This window comes from Mytilus edulis, chromosome 3, assembly GCF_963676685.1.
Source record: "Mytilus edulis chromosome 3, xbMytEdul2.2, whole genome shotgun sequence".
NCBI lineage: Eukaryota > Metazoa > Mollusca > Bivalvia > Mytilida > Mytilidae > Mytilus > Mytilus edulis.
In genome coordinates this window covers 85,466,696-85,487,073 of record NC_092346.1, presented here as the reverse complement: position 1 = coordinate 85,487,073, position 20,378 = coordinate 85,466,696, and the positions used below count along the sequence as shown (strand labels likewise).

Below are 20,378 nucleotides of genomic sequence, written 5' to 3'. Positions count from 1 at the left end.
AAGTGTTGATTATTTTTAATTTCATAATAAAGTATTTGCGACATTCTATTTCATGAATATATAAAATGTGCATTTTTCAGTATGTAAAAAATATATAAGTAGAAGTTATATTTCAATAATTGTGTAGTAATTCAGTAAATAAAATTTGTAGTAAATAGTTTTACTTTGTGTAATGAACACTTTATCGTCATTTAATTTAGTTGTCCTCCATAGACAACAGAATATGGCACTTCTGACAAAGAAAGATATAAAAGATGTCAGCGACCTAGTAACAAAAAAATTGTAATTTATGAAAATATAAACAGTTATGCACTTGGCAAACTTTGATATAGTTTTGAATGATGTGTCATTTGTTTATATTTTACATTTCATCATTTGGTATTTTTTTTTTCAAATGTGAAATGATGAAAAGAGCAGTCTCACTAATTAGTGACAAGAAGAAGAATTTAGGTGGGTAGTAATGCCCTTTACCGCCAGGCGTCAAACGGTCAGTTTCGGCTACTGTTAGCGTCAAATTGGATAAAATTTTACTGTGATTTGTCAAAATATCCTGATTCGTTGAGGTCTGAAACAATTTTCATTACCATTATTTTGGGAAATCGTCTAAAAGAAATTGTACATACTATTGTCATGCATAAAAAATTACCATTTATGTCATTTGGCAAAATTTTTTACCGTTATTCATCATGAAGGTACTACTACCCTAATTTAGCGACAAGAAAAAGAAGAATAATTTGGCGACAAGAAGAATAATTTAGCAACAAGAAAAAAAATTTAGCGTCAAGAAAGTTTAAAATATTCCATCAATTGATATAAATTTATAGAAAAAGTAAATATTTATCATAATAATGCATTACACGTTTTCTAATTGCTACATTTATTTATCATTATATTATGATATTAATTTTTAGTTGTGTTTCAGAACACTTATATATATATAGATTCCACAACTGCAACAAGTGTATTACAATATTTCTCCACTCGAGACAGTTAAAATTTTAATATTAAAAGCGTGAGGCTTGCCGAGCTTTTGAAATAATTAAAATTTAACTGTTGAGAGTGGAGAAATATCGTAATACAAGAGTTACAGTTGTGGAATTTGTTTCTCTAATGATTTTTATCCTTCCTTTTCAAAGTTTTGAGGAAAGCTGTGTACTTTTGATGTGACATCATCATGCAGGCATGGTCGCCTTTTTCATGATGTCACAATAAGAAAATTCAGAAGAAAACAAGAAAATTTAACGTCACAATTAAATTTCAACCAGTCATTTGCTGAGAACAGATTTTTCACTAGTGAGGAGAAATATTTTTCTCACACGGTCAGGAAATGTGAAAATAGCACCAAAATTCATGAAATTAGAGAAATATTTATCTTATAATGTCTTTTAAAATTCTCTTTGTGTTTAAAAATAATTGTCAGCATTTCGATCTGAGCCCAAAAAATATATATATGTTTGTTTCCTGTTGCCAAGGCAAATAAATCCAGGTCAGTATAGGTCAGTTTTTTTTAGTTTTTTTAAATTATTTTTTTGCATTCCCTGTCAGATTTGCAGTCGGTTCAATGTCATGTTTGGTTAGGGTCCTGTAACCCAAAATTTGTTAATCTCTTTAAAGAAGCTATAATTGACTTCTCCCAGTGCCCACATTTTCTAAACCTTAATTGTAGCACATTTGTGCTGGGAGCAGCCATTTTTATTGTTTGGGCAACGGACCGTAAACGATTTTTTTCCGGAATTTAAAGAAAAAATCCAGGATCAGTCGGGCAACAGGAAACAGACATATTTTTGTTTGACCTTTTCATTTTAAAGTACACTTTTTGTGCAATTGCTAGAATCTGAAACCGATCTTGGTTTCTTTGCAGAAAACAGTTCATACATTCATACAGTATCTTTAACATATATTCTTTATATCTAATAAAAACTAGACAATCCCTTTCTTCTTTACAAATGTTTAACTTTACTGCATCTATGAAGAGACATATATGTCTCTAATCTATCAATAATAAAAAAAAATAATGAAAAATCACTTTATTACTGAACATTTTTATAATATTTATTTGGAATAAGTAATTTTAATAAGATTTTTTTTTCTTTTCTTGTCGCTAGATAGTCATCCTGACCCTTTTTGTGTCTAAGTTCTTTTTCTTGTCGCTAAATAGTCATCTTGTCGCTTCTTGTCGCTAAATTCTTCTTATCCCTTGTTGACGCTTCTTGTAGCTAATTATTGAGACCCGAAAAGGAGAGATCTGCATTTTATTGATAAATGTTATAATGACCAAGGACCATTAATTGTCAATTACCAAGTACTGTCAATAAGTATTTTAAGTCATAACAATATTTGTAATAATGAAAAATAATTTAGTTTTTGATGTAACACGTCTTCTGATTGGCTGACGTTGTTTTGTTGTCAGCCCATAGACATAATTTTTCATGTGACCGTGACGTCATCAACTTTTTTTCATGATTTACTCCGGTTTAAAATGGATTTAAGAATTAAATTATAAGAAATGACTAATATTTTTTCTGCCTATTCGAATATCATTAGAAATGTGGTGCAGACTTTAAATAACCGGCTACGAGGGTTATTCAGTGTGCATTTTTGATGTTATTTCTTCATATTACACATTTAAGACTCATTGATTGCCCAATCGGATATTTCTGCTCTTTGTTCAGGTTGTTGTCTCTTTTAAACATACATGTAATCACCATTTCCATATGCATTCTCAATTTTATTTGAGATGCACTTTTGTGCATTCATGGCACTCTAACTAATTAAGATCATCAAGATCTCTTTGTGTTCTACTCAACTTCTAGCTTGTGACATAGTTGATCACCTACCGCCTTTTTCATTTTGTTTATGGAGATAAGGTAGATCATCGGTATATATTTCCTCAGACAGAATTTTTTCATACTTTTCCAAAATAAAGATTCAAAGATTCTTTTTTCAAAAATGTAATAAAAAGTATGGGTCACTGTGCTATTGTTCTAGAAATGGGTTGTTCAAAATTGCCCAAATTTTCTTAGATTGTTCATGGAAAAATGCATTTTTGTGCATAAAAGGAAATCAATGAGACAGAATTTTGAAATAAAATATGAGAAAATAGGTTTTACATTATGTTTTAAGAAACAAAAAGAAAAAATTGTATCACCAAACTTGTTTTCCTGCTACAGGTAAGTAAAAAAAAATCCCTATCGGTCCAGTATAAATTTTTTTACTAAAAGAGTTATCTCCCCTTAAATGACTAATTTGAAAAATTTATTCTATAAACACAGATATCTGGTATATATATGTTAAAACATTTTGTGATAATGCAAAAAATCACTAAGTTATCTTTATATAGGTAAACTGTATAATCAACTATTAGATTTTAGCAAAGAACTATAACAAATGTTTACTGCTATTGTAGAATTCAAGCTGGCAGTATACCATGAATCTACCTTAACAATTTTAATGTTTAATAAGAAATTTATATACCTTATAAGAAATACAGTCAATACATAGATTTTTTTTATATTTTTCTTCTTCAGAGAACTATATGCAAATCGTGAGAAGAGAGAGAATGGATTTGACCCAGATGGATCAGTTCGAACAACACATAAAATGGTTAGTATAAAAAACACATAAATGGTTAGTATAAAAAACACATAAAATGGTTAGTATAAAAAACTCATAAAATAGTTAGTATAAAAAAAACTGGCTTATTCCTAACATAGTAGATTAAGGGCCTTGAAATCTTTGATATTGTTCATCATTTTCATGATTTTAGTGGAAAATTTTAAATAACATAACTAAAAAATCATATAACTGATATGAAATAAGAAGATGTTGTTTGATTTCCAACTCATTATGTTAGTGGAAAATTTTAAATAACATAACTAAACTAGAGGCTCTAAAGAGCCTGTGTCGCTCACCTTGGTCTATGTGCATATTAAACAAAGGACACAAATGGATTCATGACAAAATTGTATTTTGGTGATGGTGATGTGTTTGAAGTTCTTACTTTACTGAACGATTTTACTTCTTACAATTATATCTATAATGAACTTTGCCCATTAGTAACAGAGAACTATATTTGGTAAAAATTTACATAAATTTACCAAATTAATGAAAATTGTTAAAAATTGACTATAAAGGGCAATAACTCCTCAAGGGGTCAATTGACCATTTAGGTCATGTTGACTTATTTGTAGATCTTACTTTGCTGAACATTATTGCTGTTTACAGTTTATCGCTATCTATAATAGTATTCAAGATAACCAAAAACGGCAAAATTTCTTTAAAAATTACCAATTGGAGGGCAGCAACCCAACAACCAGTTGTCCAATTCATCTGAAAAATTCAGGGCAGATAGATATTGACTTGATTAACAATTTAACTTCTTGTCAGATTTGCTCTAGATGCTTTGGTTTCATAGTTATAAGCCAAAAACTGCATTTTACCCCTATGTTCTATTTTTAGCCGTGGCGGCCATCTTGGTTGAATGGCCAGGTCATCGGACACATTTTTCAAACTAGATACCCCAAAGGTGATTGTGGCCTAGTAGTTTCAGTGGAGATTTTGTAAAAGATTACTTAGATTTATGAAAAATGGTTAAAGATTGACTATAAAGGGCAATAACCCCTAAAGGGGTCAACTGATCATTTTGGTAATGTTTGACTTATTTGTAGATCTTACTTTGCTGAACATTATTGCTGTTTACAATTTATCTCTATCTATAATAATATTCAAGATAATAACCAAAAACAGCAAAATTTCCTCAAAATTACCAATTCAGGGGCAGCAACCCAACAACCGATTGACCGATTCATCTGAAAATTTCAGGGCAGATAGATCTTGACCTGATAAACATTTTTATCCCCTGTCAGATTTCCTCAAAATGCTTTGGTTTTTGAGTTATAAGCCAAAAACTGCATTTTACCCCTATGTTCTATTTTTAGCGGTGGCGGCCATCTTGGTTGGTTGACCAGGTCACGCAACACATTTTTTAAACTAGATACCCCAAAGATGATTGTGGCCAAGTTTGGCTTAATTTGGCCCAGTAGTTTCAGAGGAGAAGATTTTTGTAAAAGATTACTTTAATTTACGAAAAATGGTTAAAAATTGACTTTAAAGGGCAATAACTCCTAAACGGGTCAACTGACCATTTTGGTCATGTTGACTTATTTGTAGATCTTACTTTGCTGAAAATTATTGCTGTTTACAGTTTATCTCTATCTATAATAATATTCAAGATAATAACCAAAAACAGCAAAATTTCCTCAAAATTACCAATTCAGGGGCAGCAACCCAACAACCGATTGACCGATTCATCTGAATATTTCAGGGCAGATAGATCTTGACCTGATAAACATTTTTATCCCATGTCGGATTTCCTCAAAATGCTTTGGTTTTTGAGTTATAAGCCAAAAACTGCATTTTACCCCTATGTTCTATTTTTAGCCGTGGCGGCCATCTTGGTTGGTTGACCAGGTCACGCCACACATTTTTTAAACTAGATACCCCAAAGATGATTGTGGCCAAGTTTGGCTTAATTTGGCCCAGTAGTTTCAGAGGAGAAGATTTTTGTAAAAGATTACTTTAATTTACGAAAAATGGTTAAAAATTGACTATAAAGGGCAATAACTCCTCAAGGGGTCAATTGACCATTTAGGTCATGTTGACTTATTTGTAGATCTTACTTTGCTGAACATTATTGCTGTTTACAGTTTATCGCTATCTATAATAGTATTCAAGATAACCAAAAACGGCAAAATTTCTTTAAAAATTACCAATTGGAGGGCAGCAACCCAACAACCAGTTGTCCAATTCATCTGAAAAATTCAGGGCAGATAGATATTGACTTGATTAACAATTTAACTTCTTGTCAGATTTGCTCTAGATGCTTTGGTTTCATAGTTATAAGCCAAAAACTGCATTTTACCCCTATGTTCTATTTTTAGCCGTGGCGGCCATCTTGGTTGAATGGCCAGGTCATCGGACACATTTTTCAAACTAGATACCCCAAAGGTGATTGTGGCCTAGTAGTTTCAGTGGAGATTTTGTAAAAGATTACTTAGATTTATGAAAAATGGTTAAAGATTGACTATAAAGGGCAATAACCCCTAAAGGGGTCAACTGATCATTTTGGTAATGTTTGACTTATTTGTAGATCTTACTTTGCTGAACATTATTGCTGTTTACAATTTATCTCTATCTATAATAATATTCAAGATAATAACCAAAAACAGCAAAATTTCCTCAAAATTACCAATTCAGGGGCAGCAACCCAACAACCGATTGACCGATTCATCTGAAAATTTCAGGGCAGATAGATCTTGACCTGATAAACATTTTTATCCCCTGTCAGATTTCCTCAAAATGCTTTGGTTTTTGAGTTATAAGCCAAAAACTGCATTTTACCCCTATGTTCTATTTTTAGCGGTGGCGGCCATCTTGGTTGGTTGACCAGGTCACGCAACACATTTTTAGCTCACCTGGCCCAAAGGGCCAAGTGAGCTTTTCTCAGCACTTGGCGTCCGGCGTCCGTCGTCCGTCGTCTGTCGTCCGTCGTCTGTCGTCCGTCGTCTGTCGTCCGTCGTCGTCTGGCGTCGTTAACTTTTACAAAAATCTTCTCCTCTGACACTACTGGGCCAAATTTAACCAAACTTGGCCACAATCATCATTGGGGTATCTAGTTTAAAAAATGTGTCTGGTGACCCGGTCAACCAACCAAGATGGCCGCCATGGCTAAAAATAGAACATAGGGGTAAAATGCAGTTTTTGGCTTATAACTCAAAAACCAAAGCATTTAGAGCAAATCTGACATGAAGTATTATTGTTTATCAGGTCAAGATCTATCTGCCCTGAAATTTTCAGATAAATCGGACAACCCGTTGTTGGGTTGCTGCCCCTGAATTGGTAATTTTAAGGAAATTTTACTGTTTTTGGTTATTATCTTGAATATTATTATAGATAGAGATAAACTGTAAACAGCAATAATGTTCAGCAAAGTAAGATTTACAAATAAGTCAACCTGACCCAAATGGTCAGTTGACCCCTTTAGGAGTTATTGCCCTTTATAGTCAATTTTTAACCATTTTTCGTAAATCTTAGTTATCTTTTAGAAAAATCTTCTCCTCTGAAACTACTGGGCCAAATTAAACCAAACTTGGCCACAATCATCATTGGGGTATCTAGTTTAAAAAATGTGTCCGGTGACCCGGCCAACTAACCAAGATGGCCACCACGGCTAAAAATAGAACATAGGGGTAAAATGCAGTTTTTGGCTTATAACTCAAAAACTAAAGCATTTAGAGCAAATCTGACATGGGGGTAAAATTGTTTATAGGGTCAAGATCTATCTGCCCTGAAATTTTCAGATGAATCGGACAACCTGATGTTGGGTTGCTGCCCCTGAATTGGTAATTTTAAGGAAATTTTGCTGTTCTTGGTTATTATCTTGAACATTATTATAGATAGAGATAAACTGTAAACAGCAATAATGTTAAGCAAAGTAAGATTAACAAATAAGTCTACATGACGGAAATGGTCAGTTGACCCCTTTAGGAGTTATTGCCCTTTATAGTCAATTTTTAACCATTTTTCGTAAATCTTAGTAATCTTGTAGAAAAATCTTCTCCTCTGAAACTACTGGGCCAAATTTAACCAAACTTGGCCATAATCATCATTGGGGTATCTAGTTTAAAAAATGTGTCCGGTGACCTGGCCAACCAACCAAGATGGCTGCCATGGCTAAAATTAGAACATAGGGGTAAAATGCAGTTTTTGGCTTATAACTCAAAAACCAAAGCATTTAGAGCAAATCTGACAGGGGGTAAAATTGTTCATCAGGTTAAGATCTATCTGCCCTGAAATTTTCAGATGAATCGGACATTCCGTTGTTGGGTTGCTGCCCCTGAAATGGTAATTTTAAGGAAATTTTGCTGTTTTTGGTTATTATCTTGAATATTATTATAGATAGAGATAAACTGTAAACAGCAATAATGTTCAGCAAAGTAAGATCTACAAATAAGTCAACAAGACCAAAATGGTCAGTTGACCACTTTAGGAGTTATTGCCCTTTATAGTCAATTTTTAACCATTTTTCGTAAATCTTAGTAATCTTTTAGAAAAATCTTCTCCTCTGAAACTACTGGGCCAAATTTAACCAAACTTAGCCATAATCATCATTGGGGTATCTAGTTAAAAAAATGTGTCCGGTAAATCGGCCAACAAACCAAGATGGCCGCCATGGCTAAAAATAAAACATGGGGGTAAAATGCAGTTTTTGGCTTATAACTCAAAAACCAAAGCATTAAGAGCAAATCTGACAGGAAGTAAAATTGTTGATCAGGTCACGATCTATCTGCCCTGGAATTTTCAGATGAATCGGATAATCGGTTGTTAGGTTGCTGCCCCTGAATTGGTAATTTTGAGGAAATTTTTCTGTTTTTTTGTTATTATCTTGAATATTATTATAGATAGAGATAAACTGTAAACAGCAATAATGTACAGCAAAGTAAGAACTAAAAATAAGTCACTATGACCAAAATAGTCAATTGACCCCCTAAGGAGTTATTGCCCTTCATAGTCAATTTTTTACAATTTTCTTAGAATTTGAAGATTTTCAATAACATTTTCCACAGAAAGTACTGTTATAGATAGAGATAATTGTAAGCAGCAAGAATGTTTAGTAAAGTAAGATCTACAAACACATCACCATCACCAAAACACAATTTTGTCATGAATCCATCTGTGTCCATTGTTTAATATTCACATAGACCAAGGTGAGCGACACAGGCTCTTTAGAGCCTCTAGTTTAAACTAGATACCCCAAAGATGATTGTGGCCAAGTTTGGCTTAATTTGGCCCAGTAGTTTCAGAGGAGAAGATTTTTGTAAAAGATTACTTTAATTTACGAAAAATGGTTAAAAATTGACTTTAAAGGGCAATAACTCCTAAACGGGTCAACTGACCATTTTGGTCATGTTGACTTATTTGTAGATCTTACTTTGCTGAAAATTATTGCTGTTTACAGTTTATCTCTATCTATAATAATATTCAAGATAATAACCAAAAACAGCAAAATTTCCTCAAAATTACCAATTCAGGGGCAGCAACCCAACAACCGATTGACCGATTCATCTGAATATTTCAGGGCAGATAGATCTTGACCTGATAAACATTTTTATCCCATGTCGGATTTCCTCAAAATGCTTTGGTTTTTGAGTTATAAGCCAAAAACTGCATTTTACCCCTATGTTCTATTTTTAGCCGTGGCGGCCATCTTGGTTGGTTGACCAGGTCACGCCACACATTTTTTAAACTAGATACCCCAAAGATGATTGTGGCCAAGTTTGGCTTAATTTGGCCCAGTAGTTTCAGAGGAGAAGATTTTTGTAAAAGATTACTTTAATTTACGAAAAATGGTTAAAAATTGACTATAAAGGGCAATAACTCCTCAAGGGGTCAATTGACCATTTAGGTCATGTTGACTTATTTGTAGATCTTACTTTGCTGAACATTATTGCTGTTTACAGTTTATCGCTATCTATAATAGTATTCAAGATAACCAAAAACGGCAAAATTTCTTTAAAAATTACCAATTGGAGGGCAGCAACCCAACAACCAGTTGTCCAATTCATCTGAAAAATTCAGGGCAGATAGATATTGACTTGATTAACAATTTAACTTCTTGTCAGATTTGCTCTAGATGCTTTGGTTTCATAGTTATAAGCCAAAAACTGCATTTTACCCCTATGTTCTATTTTTAGCCGTGGCGGCCATCTTGGTTGAATGGCCAGGTCATCGGACACATTTTTCAAACTAGATACCCCAAAGGTGATTGTGGCCTAGTAGTTTCAGTGGAGATTTTGTAAAAGATTACTTAGATTTATGAAAAATGGTTAAAGATTGACTATAAAGGGCAATAACCCCTAAAGGGGTCAACTGATCATTTTGGTAATGTTTGACTTATTTGTAGATCTTACTTTGCTGAACATTATTGCTGTTTACAATTTATCTCTATCTATAATAATATTCAAGATAATAACCAAAAACAGCAAAATTTCCTCAAAATTACCAATTCAGGGGCAGCAACCCAACAACCGATTGACCGATTCATCTGAAAATTTCAGGGCAGATAGATCTTGACCTGATAAACATTTTTATCCCCTGTCAGATTTCCTCAAAATGCTTTGGTTTTTGAGTTATAAGCCAAAAACTGCATTTTACCCCTATGTTCTATTTTTAGCGGTGGCGGCCATCTTGGTTGGTTGACCAGGTCACGCAACACATTTTTAGCTCACCTGGCCCGAAGGGCCAAGTGAGCTTTTCTCATCACTTGGCGTCCGGCGTCCGGCGTCCGTCGTCCGTCGTCCGTCGTCCGTCGTCCGTCGTCCGTCGTCCGTCGTCGTCGTCGTTAACTTTTACAAAAATCTTCTCCTCTGAAACTACTGGGCCAAACTTAACCAAACTTATCCACAATCATCATTGGGGTATCTAGTTTTAAAAATGTGTGGCGTGATCCGGCCAGCCAACCAAGATGGCCGCCATGGCTAAAAATAGAACATAGGGGTAAAATGCAGTTTTTGGCTTATAACTCAAAAACCAAAGCATTTAGAGCAAATCTGACTGGGGTAAAATTGTTAAGCAGGTCAAGATCTATCTGCCCTCAAATTTTCAGATGAATTCGACAACCCGTTGTTGGGTTGCTGCCCCTGAATTGGTAATTTTAGGGATTTTTTGCTGTTTTTGGTTATTATCTTGAATATTATTATAGACAAAGATAAACTGTAAACAGCAATAATGTTCAGCAAAGTAAGATTTGCAAATAAGTCATCATGACCAAAATGGTCAGTTGACCCCTTTAGGAGGTATTGACCTTTATAGTCAATTTTTAACCATTTTTCGTAAATCTAAGTAATCTTTAACAAAAATCTTCTCCTCTGAAACTATCGGGCCAAATTAATCCAAACTTAGCCACAATCATCTTTGGGGTATCTAGTTTAAAAAATGTGTGGCGTGACCTGGCCAACCAACCAAGATGGCCGCCATGGCTAAAAAAAGAATGTAGGGGTAAAATGCAGTTTTTGCCTTATAGTTCAAAAAGCGAAGCATTTTGAGCAAATGTGACATGGTTAAATGTGTTTATCAGGTCAAGATCTATCTACCCTCAAATTTTCAGATGAATCAGATAACTGGTTGTTGGGTTGCTGCCCCTGAATTGGTAATTTTAAGGAAATTTTGCCGTTTTTGGTTATTATCTTGAATATTATTTTAGATAGAGATAAACTGTAAACAGTAATAATGTTCAACAAAGTAAGATCTACAAATAAGTCAATTTGACCAAAATGGTCAATTGACCTCTTGAGGAGTTATTGCCCTTTAAAGCCATTTTTTACCAATTTTCGTAAATTTTTGTTATCATATACAAAAATCTTCTCTTCTGAAACTATTGGGTCAAATTTAACCAAACATAGCTACAATCATCATTAGGGTATCTTGTTTAAAAAATGTGTGCTGTGACCAAGCCAACCAATCAAGATGGCCGCCATGGCTTAAATTAGAACATAGGGGTAAAATGTAAATTTTGGCTTATATCTCTGAAACCAAAGCATTATTATAGATAGAGATAAACTGTAAACAGCAATAATGTTCAGCAAAATAAGATCTTAAAATAAAGGCCAAGTTTAGAAAATTGTAAGTATCTTAAATATTATTATAGATAGAGATAAAATTTAAACAGCAATAATGTAAGTATTTTGGTGTCTTGTTCCACAGATTCTGAAGTTTAAATGTCAATTTCGAATTCCAAAAATTATTTATATAGACTTTGTCTTCTTTCACAGGTAATCATTATATGGGGCGGATGCAGACATTTAAAAAAGGGGTGTGTGTGTGTTCCAACTTTAAGTCCCCATTCAAATGCATTGACCATTAAAAAAAAGGGGGTGTTCCAACCCCTGGAACCCTCCCTTGGAATCACCACTGTGTGTGCCTCATATTATTGTTTAAAGCTTTTATAGAATAACAGAAATTTTGAAAGCTAGATTTTTCAACAACACAGGATCTTAAAATAATTTATATTGTTCAAAATATCAATTTACTATTAAAAGACATTTTTTCTCATAAAAATAAAAGAAAGAATATAGTTCTTCATTTTACATTTTATTGCAAGTTAAGGGAAATATTTCATAAATAAATATAATTGTGTCCATTGTTTTCATTTCATAGGAGAAATCCAATATAAAGTATTGGTATTGATTTGATATTTAAGAAATGATTATACTTAATATAAAAATATAACTTTACAAGAAAATCGTACATGTGATAGACTGTGAAACTCAGATCAGACGATTGGGAAATTTTGGTCAGGAGATTAGGACTCAGATAAGGAGGTTTTTTATCAAGATAATTTTGTTGTAAATGTATACTGTATAATGTAGATATTGTCTTTAATAAAAGTGATTTGTTTTTCAAATTTCCATCAGAATGTAATGTTTATCATGTTTGAAGTACCCTTGTTGCCTTTCTATTTGAATGATATCATTTATCATTATTAAGTAAAACATGTTCTGTTTCTAGAAGTATAAAATATTTTGATTTATTCAGATGCATATTACAATATTTTAACAGGATTTTATTGAAAACATTTGAATTGAAGGTTATGCTCCTTGTAGAATACTGCACTGATACAACAAGTGGACGATTTTTACAACCTTGACTGGCTTATATAGCCCTTGCACGGTCGGTCGGTAATGCATAGCACTGATATATATATATGGAAGTTTTTAACGACCTGGACTGGCTTTTCAGCCCTTGCACAGTCATCACTGATACAACAAATGGAAGTTTTTAACGACCTTGACTGGCTATACAGCCCTTGCACGGTCGGTTCACTGATAACTGTCATAGTTCAGATTTTGAATAATATTTTTAATTCCTTGAAAGGAAGTCTAGATTCCAAAAATAATTTATAAATTTATGTTTTTTTATTTGTCCCAAAACATTTAAATTCATTTAATTACCACCCTTTTATGATTATTTTATTAAAATATAACTAATTTATATGCTTTATACAATTTACATTTTAAGAGAAAAATTACTTAAAAAAGGATACTTCAAAGGGAAGTAATCTTTTTTCAATACACAAAAGTTTTTAATACACATGATACACAACGGCAGTTTATAGCCAGAGGTAAACATTATTGACTACCAGTATGTTTGACACCTATGCTGTCAATTAAAGCCATATAATTATACATCTTCTTTGATTTGCAGGTAAAATTAAATACAATAGTAAGAAATTATCAAAAATAGCAGCTGAAAATTTTCATTCATGAAATATTTCATACAGAGCAGATGATTTTTACTCCTTAACAGGAGGAGACCCTTAAACAGGAGATTATTGTACTCTCGTTGGGAGGTTCACATTCTTAGAATAAAGACCCATGTTTAAACTTTTCAGTGTCATTGGTTCCAGTCATCATATTTATTGGACTTTGTTGTTTTAATTTTTTTTTTGTGGTAATAAGATATAGCAAAATGAAATTCTTCAATGAAAAGTCTGAATTTCTCCTTTCCGGTCAAGGTCGGTTGAAGGTATGAGTTTGCCCAAGTTTTAAACTATAATAGGGACACATAAACTGCTTTGTATTTTCAGATATAATATAGATAAATATGAGCAACATAGTCAAATGAAAAATTTGATTAGCTAGCATTGTAAATTTAGAATGAAAGAAGCTAGATAACGATGAACAGGTTGGGAACCAATAATCACAAGTCCTCATACGGTGGTGATGACATTCTGCCCTAATTTGTTATAAATCCAATCTAAACAAAAATACCACTCTATATGGATAATTGTATGCCTCTTTAAAAGGATTATCTCTCTATACAGGAATACTCACCATATAGAGGGTTTGTTCCCAACCTGATGAAAGGGAAGAAATTATACAGATTTATAAATGACAGCAAATGAATTGATATTACCTCATGAAAATAGTTAACACATTATTTTGCTGTTAATATTTATTTTAATGCGTTGTGCAGTTGGAAATATAGTAGCATACAACTAAATGTATCTTAATTTGCAAACCCTTATAAATTTTAATCTCAATATTTTACATGTTCTCAAATTATGATGTTGTCGTGAAAACATATTCTAGTTAAAGACTTTAAAGAGAAGGATGAAGCTAAAAACCAGTTTTCAATGGAAATATTAAATTCATTAAAAATATTCTAACCATTTGAGTTTTGTTTATTGGAACTTCTGTTATCAGACTCGCCTACTATCATCTTGATTTTCCTCAGATATCAGGATCATAAATCAGGTCAATATCCCAATTATTGGTTTCCATTTTATTTTTTTCTGGTCCATTCAAATGAATGTTTAATTTTATATGGGGACATATAATGACAAGTTTAAGACCCTACCCTAATCAACAGGCACAACAGGTGTCATAATTATACCCCCGCTTAAAAAAAGGGGGGGTATACTGTTTTACCTCTGTCTGTCCGTCCGTCTGTCTGTCAGTCAGTCCGTCCCATGAAACTTTCGTCACATTTTTCTCAGGAACTACAATACAAGGATTTCTGAAATTTGGTTTCAGGGTTTATCTAAGTCAGCTTTACCGTGTGATGCGTTTTCAGATTGATCACTTGACAACTTCCTGTTTACCGAACACTACACAAGTTCTCCATGATATGATCTTTCTAATTTTAATGCCAAATTATAGTTTTGAGCCCAATTTCATGGTCCACTGAATATAGAAAATGAGAGTGCAAAGTTCAGGTTAAAGTTTTTGGTCAAGGTAGTTTTTGATGAAGTTAAAGTCACATCTACTTAAAACTTAGTACACATGTTCCCTATGATATGATCTTTCTAATTTTAAATCCAAATTAAAAGTTTGACCCCAATTTTATGATCCACTGAACATAGAAAATTATAGTGTGTGTGAGTCATCCATGTAGTATGAACACATTCTTGTTTTCTAAATGCCTTTAGATGTTTGGCTGATTTTTAGTATGTGATATAAAAAAAGAAGATGTGGTATGATTGAGTTAACCATGATGAGTTACAGATTTAGTTTAACTTTTGTTCCGCCCTGCTAATAATTGCAGAAATTATGGGCTTTGGACTTTGATAAGTTGTTGAAATCATGAAATTCTGAAATCATGATTAAAAGGACAACATAATTTTTCCTTAGTTTATCAAAGGCTACATGTTTAGAAACTATAATTGCACTTTGATGTATTATTTATTCAAATACGTGAAGCATAAAGTATTCTAGACACATATATAGATATAGCTATAAATATGTCTGAACAAGTGACAACTCTATGGCAGAAAACACATATTATATTCATGATATATAAAGGTACTATGTCTACCCCAATTATATTAGCTCTCATTATATAATTGTTCATTTAGCCTTTCTTGTATCACACTATGCATTTATAACATTTTGTCCTTGTTATTGTACATTGTTTGCATATGTATTTATAGATTTTTAAAGATGCCAAGAAGAAAAAATTGGAAGGCAGCTGAGGCTAAACGTGGTGTGAAAAACCCAAAGAAACAGAGACTGACAGACTTGACTGGGGATACTGGCCCCATTAACAGTACAGAGTTCGACCTTGACATAGGGGATACTGACACCCTCAGCAACAGTAACTCAAATAACATGGGGGATACTGACCTCCACACAATTATAAACAACAGTAACTCAAATAACATGGGGGATACTGACCTCCACTCAAATATAAACAACAGTAACTCAAATAATATGGGGGATACTGACCTCTACTCAAATATAAACAACAGTAACTTGAAACTACTTGAACAATCTGAATTGAAAACACTTGAAATATCTGAACTGAATATACTTGAAATATCTGAATTGAATATACTTGAAATATCTGAATTGAATAAACTTGAAATATCTGAACTGAATATACTTGAATTGAATAAATTTGAAATAAATGAACATGAACTATCTGATTTGAATCAAAACAGTAACAATAACTGTGCAAAAAAATTGAATGAAAACAGTAACAATAACTGTGCAAAAGAATTAAATGAAAACAGTAACAATAACTGTGCAAAAGAATTAAATGAAAACAGTAACAATAACTGTGCAAAAGAATTAAATGAAAACAGTAACAATAACTGTGCAAAAGAATTAAATGAAAACAGTAACAATAACTGTGCAAAAGAATTGAATGAAAACAGTAACAATAACTGTGCAAAAGAAACTTGTCAAATACAAACAGATATTCTGTCAAATGAATCAAACAATAGTTATGCAAGAAAAGATTCTCATAGTAATATCCAAACTGATCTGTTGCAAGACCAAAATGAACAATCTAAAAGTAATTTAAAAGAAATATCTGATTATTCCAATTCTTTTAATGCAAAATTTCTGAAATTTGGAACTTTTGACCAATATGCCACAAAATTTGCTGATCAAAGCAGGGGAAACCAATGTACTTGTAATTGCATAGTTTTCTTGTCACTTTCTACATCAAATTTTGATTCAAACACACTGAACCTGGATTACATTTTGAATAAAGGTGATGATATTTACAGGAAGCATGTTCAAGATTTAACTACACAGGGATTATTTAAAAATATGCTTTTAAATTTTGATGAAATTCCCATCAAAATAGAAATTCCTGAAGGGACTTTTATAATAAACAAACAAAATATTCTGTTTGGTCTAGCTTTACAGTACCAAGAGTTGACTGGATTTCTAACATTACAAGAAGCAATTCAAAATTGTATAAAGCAGTCTAACAAATTTCTTATAATGATTGGAGCCATATGTTCGGCAGTTTATTATTTTAATCATACATACTATTTTTTTGACACTCATTCTCATTCAGAATGTACACTGAATAATCCATTAGATTCCTCCGGCAAAAGTATTTTGATTGGATTTGCTGATTTGCATGACCTCGTCAGTTACTTGTATGCTTTTTACACAAGTTTACAAATTGATTTAGACTCTCAATTTGAAATTTTACCTGTATGTATCAGTAGTAAAGATACTGACAAAGATGTGACCAAGCAGATGAAAAATTATTTTGATGATCAGAAACTAAGGAACACAAACCAAAAAAAAGATTCCAACCAGTATATAAAAGTGCCCAAATTTGTATATATGAAAAACTACATGCAAAATAGAAGAAAAAATAAAAAATTCAAGGAAAAAGAACTTTCTTCTAAAAGAGAGACTAGAAAGAATGAAGGTTTCAAAAAAACAGAACTGGCTGCTAAAAGAGAGGCTAGAAAGAATGAAGATTTCAGAAAAAGAGAACTGGCTGCTAAAAGAGAGACTAGAAAGAATGAAGATTTCAATAAAAGAGAACTTGCTGCCAAGAGAAAAGTTAGAAAGGATGAAAATTATAGAAGGGCTGAAGCGGAACGTAAGAAGTCTCAAAGAGATAATTCTGATATAAGACAGATGGAAAGACAAAGAGAACTTGCTTCTAAAAGAGAGGCTAGAAAGAATGAAAATTATAAAAGGGCTGAAGCAGAAAGTAAGAAGTCTCAAAGAGATAATTCTGATATAAGACAGATGGAAAGACAAAGAGAACTTGCTTCTAAAAGAGAGGCTAGAAAGAATGAAAATTATAAAAGGGCTGAAGCAGAAAGTAAGAAGTCTCAAAGAGATAATTCTGATATAAGACAGATGGAAAGACAAAGAGAACTTGCTTCTAAAAGAGAGGCTAGAAAGAATGAAAATTATAAAAGGGCTGAAGCAGAAAGTAAGAAGTCTCAAAGAGATAATTCTGATATAAGACAGATGGAAAGACAAAGAGAACTTGCTTCTAAAAGAGAGGCTAGAAAGAATGAAAATTATAAAAGGGCTGAAGCAGAAAGTAAGAAGTCTCAAAGAGATAATTCTGATATAAGACAGATGGAAAGACAAAGAGAACTTGCTTCTAAAAGAGAGGCTAGAAAGGATGAAAATTATAAAAGGGCTGAAGCAGAAAGTAAGAAGTCTCAAAGAGATAATTCTGATATAAGACAGATGGAAAGACAAAGAGAACTTGCTTCTAAAAGACAGGCTAGAAAGAATGAAGATTTCAAAAGAAACGAAACAGAAAAGAAAAAAATTGCCAGACAAGATGAAGACTACAGAAAACATGAGTCTGAACGAGACTTCCACAGAAAAAAAGAATATAGGTCAAATCCAGAAAATTTAGAAAATGAGCGTTTGAAGAAACAAAATTCTAGACAGAAAAACCTAGATATAGACAGATGTTATGAAAAGACAGTCAAAAGTACTAAAAGAAAAAACATTGATTTTACAGATCATGAAAAAGACCTGAAAAAGAAAAGAACTCAGGGTATAACCCTTGATGCTTGCATAAAAAATTTTAAAACAAAAATAAATCAAGGTCCTACATATATATGTACTTCATGTCATCAAACTTGGTTCTGTGATTCTGTAGTAAATTCTAAAACTGTCAAAACTAACACTCCTGCTAACATGACTCATTGCTTTACTAATTTTAAATCTGTACAAGACATAGAATGGATATGTCACACTTGTCTAAATGCAATTAAAAGACGAAAAATACCTCGTTTTGCAATAGCAAATAAAATGGGATTTCCTCAAAAACCAAAAGAATTAAATTTGTATCCTTTAGAAGAGAGACTACTATCATTAAGAATTCCTTTTATGCAGATTCGACAGTTGCCTAGAGGTGGACAGTTGTCAGTTAAAGGCAATGTTGTAAATGTGCCTGTTGAAGTTCAACCTACAATAAATTCTCTTCCACATACAATAGAGAAATCAGGTACAATATCAGTTAAATTGAAGAAAAAGCTTGAATTCAAAAAATGTGATTTTAGTGAAAATGTCAGACCATTTGCTGTCATTTGTGCACTACATTATTTAATGAGAACAAGTGACTTGTACAAGTCTTCTGGGATTGAAATAAATAATGATTGGATTACCGAAATAGCAAAAATAAATGAAGAAGAAACACAAAATGAAAACAATAGTACAGAACAAGAGGATGACCAAGATGAAAATGATTCAGACGATGATTCCGATCATTTCAGTGAAGTAGATGAAAGTGAAACGCATGTTGGAAACACAGATACACTGTTAGATCACATTCCAGACGACAATCCGCTATGTGATGCAGGTTTAACTTTTGCTCCTGGTGAAGGTCAACGACCAATTAGTCTCTACAGTGATCCTGATGCAGAGTACTTATCTTTTCCAACTATATTTTGTGGTCAAAGGAGACCAGATAACAAAGAAAGGTCTGTTTCTGTACACTATACTGATATTGTTAAATGGGAACTAAGGTCCATGGATAGGAGAGTAGCACAGTCTGTACCAAACATTTTTTTTAAGTTAAAGAAAATTCAGTTAAAAAACATAAGTGATAAGGTCAATCTTGCTCTGAGAAGGTGTCAATCAGAAGGAAAACAATGGACAGCAAAAGATGTACTGAATCCTAACACTGTGAATGATCTTGTAAGATTGGATGAAGGTTATTATATCTTTAGAAGTTTAAGAAATTCTCCAGTATATCTTGAAAAGAGGAAAAAAGATTTGTTTGCAATGATTAGACAGTTGGGTCTTCCAACATGGTTTGGCTCTCTTTCATCTGCAGACACTAACTGGAAAGATTTGCTACGAATTCTAGGTAAATTAAATGATGGAAAAGAGTATACTGACAAAGAATTGGAAGAAATGGATTGGAATCAGAAATCTAAACTTGTTCAGAAAGACCCTGTGACATGCTCTAGATATTTTGATTATCGTGTTCAACAGTTTATCAACTTGGTGTTGAAAAGTGATCATGATCCTATTGGAAAATTGACAGATTTTTTTTATAGGGTTGAATTTCAACAGAGAGGTTCACCACATATTCATATCTTAATATGGATTGAAAATGCACCAGTATATGAAAGTGATTCAAATGAAGATGTTGTAGCATTTATTGATAAATATGTCTCCTGTTCACTTTTAGAAAATGACAGTTTAGTCAATTTGCAAGTTCATAAACATTCAAAAACGTGCAGAAAAAAAGGTCACCCAATTTGTCGTTTTGGTTTCCCCCTTCCACCTATGAAAGCAACAGTTATTTTAGAACCTTTGGGAGAAAATGATGACATAGAAAAACACAAGGCTATATATAAAGAAATACAAAACGAAATTAATTCACTTCACAATTCTGAAGATATAGACCAGATGACATATGACATGTTTTTAAATGATGTGTTACAAATGAATGATGAAAATTACATTAAGGCCATTAGAAGCAACTTGAGTGGTCCAAAAGTTTTTCTCAAACGAAAACCATCTGAAGTCCGTGTTAATGGTTACATGAAAACTGTGTTGGTAGCCTGGAAAGCAAATCATGATTTA

At 32.6% G+C, this 20,378-nt stretch overlaps 1 protein-coding gene across 1 annotated transcript in view; it reads left to right on the top strand.

The window, feature by feature from the left end:
* The first annotated feature begins 189 nt into the window (after positions 1–189).
* LOC139514595 (uncharacterized) overlaps positions 190–20,378 on the top strand; it is a 42,488-nt gene continuing 22,299 nt past the window's right edge. The window contains exons 1-2 of the mRNA XM_071304002.1: positions 190–282; positions 3,528–3,603. Coding sequence (XP_071160103.1) covers positions 224–282; positions 3,528–3,603 — 135 coding nt within the window. The 5' untranslated portion in view covers positions 190–223. The remainder of the gene's footprint in view (positions 283–3,527; positions 3,604–20,378) is intronic.